This window comes from Pteropus medius, unplaced genomic scaffold (genome assembly GCF_902729225.1).
Source record: "Pteropus medius unplaced genomic scaffold, Ma_sr-lr_union100, whole genome shotgun sequence".
In the NCBI taxonomy this organism is placed as follows: Eukaryota; Metazoa; Chordata; class Mammalia; order Chiroptera; family Pteropodidae; genus Pteropus; species Pteropus medius.
In genome coordinates, this window is record NW_024340629.1 from 34,537 (window position 1) to 47,923 (window position 13,387).

The 13,387-nt window shown below is 32.8% G+C and overlaps 2 protein-coding genes across 2 annotated transcripts; both read right to left on the reverse strand.

Annotated features, from left to right (window-relative positions):
- Positions 1-3,661: 3,661 nt before the first annotated feature.
- LOC120616043 (olfactory receptor 8J1-like) lies at positions 3,662-4,609 on the reverse strand. Its single transcript, XM_039879669.1, has one exon. It carries the CDS (start codon positions 4,607-4,609, stop codon positions 3,662-3,664), a length of 948 nt encoding a protein of 315 aa, XP_039735603.1.
- A 4,318-nt stretch (positions 4,610-8,927) lies between these two features.
- On the reverse strand, positions 8,928-9,875 carry LOC120616774 (olfactory receptor 8J1-like). Its single transcript, XM_039880645.1, has one exon. The coding sequence runs from the start codon at positions 9,873-9,875 to the stop codon at positions 8,928-8,930; it is 948 nt and encodes a 315-aa protein (XP_039736579.1).
- Between the last annotated feature and the right edge of the window lie 3,512 nt (positions 9,876-13,387).

A 13,387-nucleotide genomic window follows, 5' to 3' on the forward strand; every position in this document is an offset into this window, starting at 1 on the left:
CAATTCTGCTCCCAGGTATCAACCAAAGACGAAATAAAAACATATATATAAACATGAGACTGTTGCACAAATGTTCGCAGCAGCATTATTTGTATTAGGCAAGAGATAGAACAATCTATATGCCTACCAACTGGTAAATGGATAAACAAAATGTGGTATATCCATACAAGCAAATACTATTCAGTAATAAAAATGAAAACACTTCTAATACATGCTCCAACATGGATGAAACTCAAAATCTTTGCTGAGTAAAAGAAGCCAGACATAAAAGATTAAATATATTATGATTCCATTTATATGAAAATTCACAAATGACAAATATTTGAGACAGAATGTAGATCACTGGTTGCCTAGATCTATGGACGGGAGTAAAGCTAACTAGAAATGTACACAAAGAAACTTTTTGAGAGAATGCAAATATTTACAAATAGATCATAGTTACATTTACAAAACTCTATTTATTTGCAAACATTGACTTTGTAAATTACAACCTTAGAACTGGATCTGCATAACGGTACTCTATATAACTTGTATAATTATACAAATTTACTGAAATAAAAAAATATTACTAAAAATCAATTTATTAACAATTAATTTACATTAAGTGAATTTTATGGTGTATATGTACTACCTCCATAAAGCTGTTGAAAACAGCATTAAGTAATCGTATAGGAGTTTTTTATGTTATGAATACATTCCAATTTATGCAGCCTTTATAAAATCTGTAGCATCATTAATTATCATGCATATATTCTTATATATTTAAATTTATTTAGATATTGTATGATGAAGATATGAACTAAACATAATTTGACGATACGCAGTTTTGTGCAGTGGTTAGGAGTGTTTGAATCCTAGCTCTGTCATTTATTAACTGGAAGACTTTAGTAATTTATTTATTATTTTCAAAGGCTCAGTTACCTTCTCTGAAAATTGGCTTAAAATAAAAATGATAATTTGAATTGGTTAAAAAAAAATGAATTGCTATGATTATCTAACTTGTAAATTGCTCAGCACACTGCCAGAAACAGTTAGTGTACTTCGTAAAAATTAAAACAACCAGAAATTAAATATTTCCATTTTATTTTTTATTTTAATTAAATAATTTCACATAAATTAATTCACAAATCAGAGATGAATTCTTTATCTCAAAACTGGTCATTAGAGATGATACAAAATTTTTAATTCTTGACTTTTCTTATTATCTTCCTGTTTTAGGAATTGTGATGACATTTTACCCTAGCCCACAAATCGTTTCAACTTTGCTTTTTCATGAATCATAATCTTAATCTTGTTGTATGCTCAAGGTCTTTGTGATTGGTCTCTATCATCATAAGTAGGTCATAATAAATAGCGTCAGTCTCCAGTGAACACCAGAAGTTATTAGGCTTTAGGGCAGTTTTCTAAGTTGCTTTCTGATTTTTTTTTTTTTTTTTGCTTCCCTCTATAGTTAATATGCTCAAGTCACAATTCAAAAATACCACATAGTCTTTTAGTGCTGTATCACTTGTTACTGTAATATGATGCTCTTGCATTATTTTTCTAATTTTATGTGGTCTTAAAGAGATGTTTAGGTTATTCATACATAGAATATATCTTATGTAGGCTATGAATACATATAGCATAAGGCACATTATCTCATAATATCTTCATGCTTTCCACCTCTTTTCTCCACCTAAGTTTCTTTGGTCTTCAATGTCTTACCCATTCATATTGTCACCTGGCCTTTTCATCCGATTTGACAATGGGTGGTGAACACAATGCAATATTGAATTGTACACATGAAACAATATCACCTTTGATTACCAGAATGAGAAGATACTCTCAAATTTCCTTAAATAAATAGTAATTTTTACAAGATCACCCTTTTCTATGTACAATGTAATAGTAGTGTCTACACATTTACAGACACACTAAATTCACAGTGCATCATCTAATTACTCTAAGCACTGTCATTTTTTTAATGTGATATCTTTTCAAAAGTGAGTAATATATGGAATTAATTGCTGAAACCCAAGTACCCTGATCTACAAGAGAGAGGAGGTATAGAACAGACAAGATTGAGGTTATTTACTCAATGGTTTTATGAAGAAACTTTTGAAGATTAAGAACCATATTCAGAAATTTCCTTCTTCATAAAGTTGTACTCACAGCATTGTTAGTTCTCACAAGAAATTAAAAAAAATAGACTCAATCCACTTTGTCATTAAATACTGAGTGTTTTAACATTCTCTTTCTACTTAAGGGTCCAAATGAAATAAAATATTTTCTAGGATATTCTTCATGTTTTAGGTACATTGCCAGTCAAAGAGTAAAACATTTTCAGAAAATTAATTCCAAAAAACCATTGTTGTTCTTGGTTACATAAATTATATAAATAGTGCTCTATTAATTTATTATCACATTGGTTAACTCAATTCTCATTTGATGAGTCTGAGATATAGTCTGGCCACATTTTTATATTCAAAGTTGTACAATAGATTTTCAGGTGACTGATCAAAAATTATTACTCAGCCATAAGAGGAGATGAAATACTGCCATGTGCAACAACATGAATGGATCACTTATGCTAAGCAAAATAAGTCAGGTGGAAAAGGTTGAGAACTGTATGATTTCACTCATTTGTGGGATAAAAACTGAAAGCAACAAGTGAACAAGAAGAAGAAACAAAAACTCAAAGTGGTTACCAGAGGGAAAGGGGGGAAGGGGAAAGGTAAATAAAAGGAAAGGGGGTCAAATATATGGTGACATAAATTTGACTTTGGGTGGTGAACACACAATGCAATATACAGATGATATATTATTGAATTGTACATTTAAAACCTATATAATTTTATTAACTAATGTCATCCCAATAAATTTAATTAAAAAAATAAGAGAACAGAAAAAAGTTAATTATAACAATTACATTTTTATTCTTACGATCTAAGTAACTTTCACGAACGTGGTTCATTGAAAGAGTAATACTTAGAGAGAAAAAAACTTTTATAAAGTCCATTGTTTATCAATAGTACCCAGAATGAAAGCATATTAAAAAATGATACTCTGTGTCTTTCATAAAAAAAATTGTATAAATTACTTCAATAGAAGCAAAAATAATTTTAATTGTATATTGGTTAGCATTCAGAACATAAATTCATCAGTGGTGTATTTTTTCTTTATTCAAATGATATTATAAGTTAGGGATTTTTATTTTAAATATATTTGTCAGTTTAACTTTGTTAATTATCTATGGAAAGGTCTTTAGCCATCTGCAATTAGAATTCCTCAAGATGCAATGATTCATTATAGCCAAACATATCCAGGTAGAAAAAAGGGGCCAAAGAATAAGAAAGATCGACTTTTCTCATCCATATTTTGTGGCTCTGTTTTAACTTACTTAATCATTGTTAACTGACTTCTCTCCTGACTCCTGAAAATATTTATTTCAACCTAGCTACTTGCATACGCCTTAGCAAAGTTAGTCAATAGTATTTTTGTTTCTGTATTAATCTTATAAGTCCAAGAGCTTCAGTTTATTTTTTAATTCAATGCTTCCCAAATCCTAGCCTCTTTTAATTCCCAGGATTACTTGAAACCTGTAAGTCACCACCTGGCCTTTGCTTTCTCTGATATAATGGCAGTCTATCTTAACCATCTCCTTACTTATCGAGTTCTAAAATTACATCGAGTTAGAAGAACAGCATGAATTTGTCAGAAATCTCTTTAAGGCAGCCTTCACGTCCTTATTGCGCAGGCTGTAGATCATGGGATTCAGCATGGGGATCACCAGTGTATAAAACACGGAAGCCATTTTATCAGTATCCAATGAATGGCTAGTTCTAGGCTGCAGATACATGAATAGGAGCGTCCCATAGAAAACTGTGACTGCCATCATATGTGAAGCACATGTGGAAAAGGCTTTCTTCCTTCCTTCTGATGAACGTATCCTTAGGATGGACAAAACGATGTTGAAATAAGAGACTAGAACTATAATCATAGAACAAGCCAAATTTGTAGCCGCAGATATAAAGATGACTGTTTCTGGGAAGTAAGTATCAGAGCAGGACAATGCTAACAGAGGGACAGTATCACAGTAAAAGTGATTGATTACATTGGAAGAGCAATAAGACATAGAGAATACAGAAGATGATGTCACAATAGCTGTGGAAAAGCTATAGAGGTAAGTGAGGGATACCAGCAGAAGGCAGACCCGGCGAGATACCACCACCATGTAGAGCAGGGGATTACAAATGGCCACGTAGCGGTCATAGGCCATCACAGCTAACATGGAAACCTCAGCTATAATGAAAACCAAGAACCCTCCCAGCTGGGTGGCACACTCGTAGTAGGAAGTGGTTTTCTTCTTGACTAAACAGTTGATCAGCATTTTAGGAGCAATGACAGTAGAATCACCAAGATTGATGATAGCCAAATGTCGGAGGAAAAAATACATGGGTGTCTGAAGTTGGGAGTCCACACTGGTGAGGGTGATGATGCCCAGGTTCCCGGCCACGGTCAGCCCGTAGATGACCAGGAAAACCAAGAAGAGTGGGATCTGGAGGTCTGCACGGTCTGACACACCTGTGAGAATAAACTCAGTGACCCAGGTGAAATTTCCAGGAGCCATGAAAGAGTTTGGAAATTCATCTGTTTGGGGAAAAAAAAGAGAGGTGGTTACAAACTTTAAGAAATTATTCTCTTAGGCCCTTATTAAATGGCAAAGGCCAATAGCATAGTGCATAACATGCCCGCTGACATTTGTGGGGTCCAGCTAAGGAGATATTGGGTCAATAGTACTTTATTTGATGTTTATTGAAAATTTTTATATGGCTCAATTTTATCATTGAATAATGCTCTTTTTTCTGGTGTTGGAATGGCTTCTAAGGACAGTCCTATCATCTAATTCATTGAGATGTGTCTGAAATTTTACTAATAAAATTATTATATTTATAGATTGTATGAAGTTTGTGACTGTTTACTAAAGATTGTGACTGTTTTTTTCACTATCGACGTTTTTAAAATTCTCTTTTTTTCTAAATATGCATATTTTTGCATATATTTACATGCATAATTTTTTAAAAGAAAATCTTCAAATTAGTATAACTTCAAGACCCACAAGATGTAGATTCATTCCTATAAATGTATGGTTTATATCAATATTCAGGCATTTTGAATATTTAATTCTACATGTTTTATTTCCCTACAATGCAATTTACATGCATTAATAATTCTTCCATTGTGGATATGATAGGATATATAAGACCTTAAAAAATTTATTTGAGCAATTCTTATATCTTATATTACTGTCAATTAATTTATTGAATTGTATAATGAAGTACATATTCAACTATTTCAATGATTAGTACTCACCTCTTCATTTCATAAAACTTACATGAGAAATCAGTAAAACAAAGAGGAACTGCTCTGATTGAAGATAGTGAAGCTGCTTTACCTTAATCCACTGTATTCCCTTCCTCTCACATTGAGTTTCTCTTCAGTGAAAATATCAAAATCTGTAAGCATGATTTTTAATTGAAGGAGTAATTGGAGTTCAAAATATCAGCCAGTTAAAATACAAGATGGAATGATGTACTGTAATGCTCAGCTTTATCCTGCACAACTATCAGGCAGAAATTCTGGGAGCCTACCACATGGTCCAGACCTACCATCTGGAGCAGCTGAGCTGTCTGGAACCACTCTACAGAAGTTAGCAGAATTCTAAAAATCAGCTAATTTTTGTTGCCAATTTAGCCAGTCTGATTCAAGGAATGGGGATGGGAGGGGCAGAATGATGCAACAGTGAAGATTGGGGACCCAATTTATTCATCTTTCCTAGAAGTTGTTTACTGTTTCTCCATTGATCCCATTCTGCTTTAAGGTCCTTTCTTCTTTCACAAATAAGAACAAGTGTTACAGGGTCTGCTATCATGGGTTTTCCAGCAGAATACAAAAGGCTCTGAATTAAGCAAAGGAATTAAAAATTCTGGTACCAATCCTACCATGCTGAAGTATGCAGTCTTTGCTAAGAATTGTTCTAGTGTTTGTTGAGTTTATCTCCATTTAAGTGTCAGTGAGTACCTCCCTCTGAAGATGTCTGGATTCTTTGCCCTGCCCATTCTTCTTCCTTTTTTAAAAAAATGAAATTTATATTTTAATTTTATTGTGGTAAATATTAACCCATTAAAAGATTTTTAAGTGTTCAGTACAACTTTGCTAACTATAGGGACAGTGTTGTATAAAATATCTCTAGGTCTCATTCATTTTGCATAACAACTTTATACCTGTGGCTTGACAACTCCTCATTTAATCCAGCAACCCCACTTCTGGGTATTTAGCCAAAAGAATTAATATCGGCATCTTAAAGAGATATCGAAATACTGCCCATCCTGTTGAAAAAGGATATTTGACTGGTTTTGAACATCTTAATGTATACATTTTAAACACTTTCAATTAAGACTACCCATTAGAGCAGACAGTATCCAAAAAGTGAGTGAAAGGATAACTATCTTTTCAATCTTTAGACATGGTGATATCACTTAGGACTTATTTGGGTCTCAGAGCTTTCTCTGTAATTCTTTAAAACTTAAAACTCATTCTATGATCTGCCAGTGTACTCAATCAGTTTTTAAAGCCCATCTGAAAAATCAAAACCCATGTATGAAAATTTATCCTAGTATATGAGATATATCTATCTTTATATTAAAATTATTTGTAGTTTAGAAAATATTACATGGATAATATATAAATTAAAGTATTCAATTCAAATATAACTGAACATATTTATAAAAAACTATAAAATATTACATAACTTACACTAAAAATAATTTTTTATATATATGCATATATATATGTATATATATACATATATAAATATATATGTGTGTGTTTATTTATATATATATATATATATATATATATATATATATATATATATATGCATGTAACCAAGCATTCTGTATGATATCTGGAAAGTGTAACCTTAAGAAATTGTAACAGATGAGATCAGTGCTGACTTTTTGAGATAGTGCTAACTTTCTCTTCACTTACAATATCCAAATGCCACTATCGGCTCTCACAAATCGAATAGATCTATGACATCTTGTCAAGTCATAGGATTTAATACCCTAAAATACCATTCAACTCCAGGGAAGCACTGCTAACAAAGGAGATAATGAATTTTTGTGGCGACCATAAGAGTGTCCATAGTCAGAAGCCAGGAATTGTGGAAAATGACCAACATCTAGATGATAATCAAAACCAACAAAAACTCCTATCAACTCACCTTTAACAAAGAATTGAATTTTCTTCTCCTAGATAACTCTTAATTTTTCTTTAGGGAGAATTTATGCTTCTCCTCCCTCTCTGAAATGCTCCTTCAGAAAGTGATATGCAATTCATTCAGCTGATGATGCCCAAATCATCTGGGAGATTTCCCAAAATTGCCTTGTGTTGCCTGCTAATTACCCGGGACACTCTACATATTCCCTAGTGACAGAAATGAGAGGGACTTTTCAAGTCAGAAAACAAAACCACATAAATGATCTGAACAGTTCATGGAGACCTACGTGATGGAAAGGAGTGCACTCACTCACAGAGTTAGTGATTTCAACAACTATGGAAAATACCTTGATATCAGCTTCACCTTAGTAAAACTAGAATAGTTCCAAAAGTCATGATGAAATTATAAATGACTTTATCAACACATAGAATTTTTTCTTTGAGTTTCTTTTCTAATCAAAATAGATAGTAAGCACCAGGTTAAAATATATCATTTAACCTATGTGAGATAAACACTACTATTTTTATTCAGAAGACATCAAACTCAGATAAACTATGTTATTTGACCAAAGTCACATGATCGATAACTAGAAAATTGAAATTAATGCCTCACCTTTAAATGAGTGATATATATTCCTTGTCCTTTCACATGGCAAACCCTTAAGAAATCTTGTAATGCGATGTGTTAACTATAATGATTGCCTCAACCGCAGTGTTTCCTGAGCTGAGATCCCATTGCTCTCAGATAAAGTTCAATTTAACCTCATCAAGAGTAAAATCTAATAGTCCATTCCACCTCTCAAAATATTTTACTCATGCCTATACTATGTAAAAATTGAAAGAAATTTACATACACTTAAACATAAATCTACATTATACAAACGGATGCTTTAAAACATATATTTTATTTGTTTCTGTTCCTAAATCAAGATACAGAACATTTTCAACATCCAAGAAAGTTCTCTCATGCTTAATAACCCCCACACCCTAAGTCATTCCCATCATAAGCAAATTTTCCTTTACCAGAACCCCCTCAGCATGTGCGATTCTGCGTTCTATCCCTATATGTATTTTCCCTGTTTTTGAATTTCATATGAGTGAAATTACACAATACATACTCTCAATCAAGCTTCTTTTTCTCAGCCTAGCGAAATTCATATGTGTTGTTTTTATTGCTGCATAATATTCCATTGCATGCATACATCACAACTATACCGTCAGTTTAATTTTACTAATAAATCTGTAGAAAGAATGTTAGCCATCTGCGATTATAGTCTTTCAAGATGTAGCGACATGCTATACCCAGGAAGAAAGAAAAAAGAAAGCAAAAGAATAAGAAAGACCGATTTCTCTCATCTATATTTTGTGGCTCTGTTTTAACTTATTTAATCATTGTTAACTGATTTCTTTCCTGACTCCTAGAAATATTTATTTACAACTGGCTATTTGCGTACTCCTTAGCAAAGTTAAGCAATAACATTTGTTTCTGTATTAACCTCATAAGTCCAAGAGCTTCAGTTTATTTTTTAATTCAATGCCTCCCAAACCCTAGCTCCTTTTAATTCTCAGGATTACTCGAAAACCTATAAGTCAGCCACCTGTCCTTTGCTTTCTCTGATATAATGGCAGTCTATCTTAACCATCTCCTTACTTATTGAGTTCTAAAATTACATCGAGTTAGAAGAACAGCATGAATTTGTCAGAAATCTCTTTAAGGCAGCCTTCACGTCCTTGTTGCGCAGGCTGTAGATCATGGGATTCAGCATGGGGATCACCAGTGTATAAAACACGGAAGCCATTTTATCAGTATCCAATGAATGGCTAGTTCGAGACTGCAAATACATGAATAGGAGCGTCCCGTAGAAAACTGTGACTGCCATCATATGTGAAGCACATGTGGAAAAGGCTTTCTTCCTTCCTTCTGATGAACGTATCCTTAGGATGGACAAAACGATGTTGAAATAAGAGACGAGAACTATAATCATGGAACAAGCCAAATTTGTAGCCGCAGATATAAAGATGACTGTTTCTGGGAAGTAAGTATCAGAGCAGGACAATGCTAACAGAGGGACAGTATCACAGTAAAAGTGATTGATTACATTGGAAGAGCAATAAGACATAGAGAATACAGAAGATGATGTCACAATAGCTGTGGAAAAGCTATAGAGGTAAGTGAGGGATACCAGCAGAAGGCAGACCCGGCGAGATACCACCACCATGTAGAGCAGGGGATTACAAATAGCCACGTAGCGGTCATAGGCCATCACAGCTAACATGGAAACCTCAGCTACAATGAAAACCAAGAACCCTCCCAGCTGGGTGGCACACTCGTAGTAGGAAGTGGTTTTCTTCTTGACTAAACAGTTGATCAGCATTTTAGGAGCAATGACAGTAGAATCACCAAGATTGATGATAGCCAAATGTCGGAGGAAAAAATACATGGGTGTCTGAAGTTGGGAGTCCACACTGGTGAGGGTGATGATGCCCAGGTTCCCGGCCACGGTCAGCCCGTAGATGACCAGGAAAACCAAGAAGAGTGGGATCTGGAGGTCTGCACGGTCTGACACACCTGTGAGAATAAACTCAGTGACCCAGGTGAAATTTCCAGGAGCCATGAAAGAGTTTGGAAATTCATCTGTTTGGGGAAGAAAAGGAGAGGTGGTTAGTGACTTTAAGGAATTATTTTTTAGGACTGTTGTTAGATGACAAGGACAATTCTTGGGTGAGATTTCCTGGAATCTTGTATTACTCTAATTCAGGTAGTAAATTCAAGGTTACTTTGCAATTATTTGAGAGAGAAACAAGTATGATAATTAAATAGCTGATCCATCATCATGCATTTTTAGGACACTTCCTCTTAATCCCATTAAATTATGAATTCATATTAACTCAGAAATATTTGAAGCCACAATTCATATATTATTTTATTTTTGCATTGAGTAAGAAAAAAAAGCCTGATTGATTGTATGTCTCCAAATAATTCAATGTCTTCTTATGATTTTTTATCTGAGACTTCTTGCTTTTTCTTATGAATCAATGATTCTAATCACTATTCTGTCCCATTTTCTTTATTCTGTCCTGTAACTTCTATTAGATGATACACTGAACTTGCCATGTCTGTTAATTGCTTTTTCTTATATTCTATTGTATTAACTCGGACAAAAATAGATGGTGATATAGATGGCAGTCTATGTTAACCATCTTCGGATCTATTTTTCAGATTACTCATTATCTTTTCAGTTTAAAAAAAAACAATCTCTGTGGCAATTATATAACTTTTGTAATTTGATTCACTATGCTTTGCTAGATACAACATCCTTCTCCTTCTCTCTCATAACTCTTTTCTTTCTTGCCTCACAAATTATGCAAATCTTCATATTCTTTTCATTGTTTTTATTTTAACCAGTATTTATTATTTATATGAGTCCATAACATTATTTTAAGATTTTATAAAATATATCTGGCCTTAATTTTTAGTTGATCTTCTTGACATTTTCACATTTTATATTTTGTTATTACATTACATATATTTGCCAAAAAAAAAATTAGCACTTTCTTATTATAACATGACTGAATATTTTCCTAGATATTTTTGTGTCACAGATGATGGTTTGCTCCTAACTAAACCAACTGGAGTCCCTTCTCAATCAAAGTTCTTAGTACCAGTGGCAGACAACTGGCCCAAAGAAGTCCTGGCATTGTGTCTTATCTGAAGATTTGGAGTTAAGTTCCAGAGAGTCAACACTATATCATTATTTAACATAAAATCTACTGTTTAGCATAAAATCTACTGTTTTAGGATTAATAAATAAACTTTCAGGTATAACAAATGAAGTTAAGTATACATAAGATTTGTTATTATCATAAAATAATAACAAGTAAAGAGGCTAGGAGACAACTTTTGGATGTGATGGATATGTTTATTTAGTGATGGTTTCACCAATATATACTCATCCCTAAATTCATCATATCATAGACATGTATGTCAATCATACCTAAATAAAGTAGTTTAAAAAGAGGACTATATATTATAAATGTCTGAACTGTAAAAGCCCCCAGCTGTTGACATTCTCTCCCTTTCTAAAAAAAAAAAATACAAAGAAAAATAGAATACTAGAAAACTATTCTGTAGTGAGAAAAAAGAATGAAGTGACTATATAAAAAGGATCAAAAAAATAAGACAAAAATAACTTCTAACATTGTTTGTTTATTTGTTTTATCAGTTTTTTTCTAACGCTAAATATCATTCTTCTCCTTGGTTTCTTTGACTCATCTTATTATATATTTATTTACTAAGTAGTTGCTGATTTCCTACTTGTGCCAGGCAATATTCAAGCTTCAGATAAATTGTTTCTCACATCAGAGATTTTTTATTTCAATAATAAGGAAGACTCAAAAGACTGGTAAAAAAACATATATACAAGATAACTGCAGATTGTAGTAAGTGCAATAACTAAGTAAACAAAAAGATACATCAGGATAACCTGGGAGAATTATCTCAGGCGGAAGTTAAGGGAAAGCCTTTCTGAGAGGGTGACATCTGAATGAAACCTAAAGCATGGGAAGAAATCCACTATTTAATAAAATATAAGAAGAACATTCAAGGATTCCAGGCAGGAATCCTATTCTAGGGCAGGAAAAAACTTAGTTTGTTGTTGTTTGCTTGTTTTTGAGGGGGAACTTAATGGAGGCCATTGTGACTGGATACTAATCAGGAGGTAGAGATTTAGTAGAATCAGGTAATATAGGTCACAGTACGTATTTGGGTTGTATTCTAAATGAATTGTAAGCCATTAAGAAGTTTTAAGGTATATAACATTATAAGCTTTAAATTTTAAAAAGATGACTCATTTTTACCATTTATTTCAAGAGTTTTTTCAAAATTTGTAACAAAAATTCTTGATATGTTTCTCAATCAATCTGCATCCTTTTCTACAATGGGCTAACAATACTCCGATTTGAGATCCTAGCTTTCCTCTTATTCCTAAACATTACACTTCAAAATATTGCTTCTGCCTCCCCATGCCTTTTTCTTATCTAGCATTCTCTATGTTTACAATTTTTAATATTTTCTCTTCAGCTTTCGTTGTCTCCATTGTCTCCCTTGAAACATATCACCTATCAGCCTACATGAATGTTTTCAAATTATATCAACTCCTCAATTTTTTGCTGAAATGTATTGTGTTCCTGATTATATACTTTAAATTACAATAATAAATTTTAATAAGCTAACATTTTAAATCATAAACGTCATATTCATTTTCATTTTTTCTCTTTCAAGCACCATATTGTATTATTTGCCAATTTCCATAAATACTTTTCCATTCTAAGCATTCCTCTGTATTTCTTAGGACAAGCTTTCATTAACATTGTCTTCACTATTGTAACCTTCTTGGTCTCTGTGTCAAGATTCTCTCAGATTAGAACGGTAGGCAAATGACGGTCATTAAAGATTTTTGAGTAATTAAGATATGTAATCTGAGCTATTTTTTAGAATAATTAACATGCTCTTTAGCCTCATTTTCAATGCATTTCTCAATCAGATCTATGTCATTTTTATAGTCGCAATACCCTGCCAGGCATGCACTGAACATAAATTTTCACCTCTGGCCCTCTGTGTCCTTGATTTCCTTGACTCATCCTATTATTTATTTATTTACCTAGGATTTACCTATTTCCTACTTGTGCCAGGCAATGTTCAAGCTTTAGATAAATTCTTTATTTCTCATGTCATGGATTCTCATATCAATTCTTCTGAGATTACTACATTTTATGTGAGTGAGAGGTGGCGTGTTATCTGAAAGAAGGCTGCCCACCATAGGTAGCCATGGTTCCGTGCAATCAGAAAATGGAATTAACTGTAGTGACAAATGAGGCCAACAATCCTGGATTTTGGAGGATTTAAAAATATCATTCCTGATCATACACTGTGCATTTTTAACCTTCTTATAAATACTAATAAATAACAGGGACGGTAAAAAGTTAGGTGAGTTGTACCTATTAATACTGATGTTTTATAGCTAATGAGTATAAAAATAGTCTTTAAAGAAGTGTATGTAAAAATAATTTATATGTACTTAGAATCATTTTATTATTAAATTATGAGATTAAACATAAAGAAGTAAAT

Coding starts and splice junctions, on each gene's coding strand:
- LOC120616043 (XM_039879669.1), bottom strand. CDS start 4,609: ATGGCTCCTGGAAATTTCACCTGGGTCACTGAGTTTATTCTCACAGGT.
- LOC120616774 (XM_039880645.1), bottom strand. CDS start 9,875: ATGGCTCCTGGAAATTTCACCTGGGTCACTGAGTTTATTCTCACAGGT.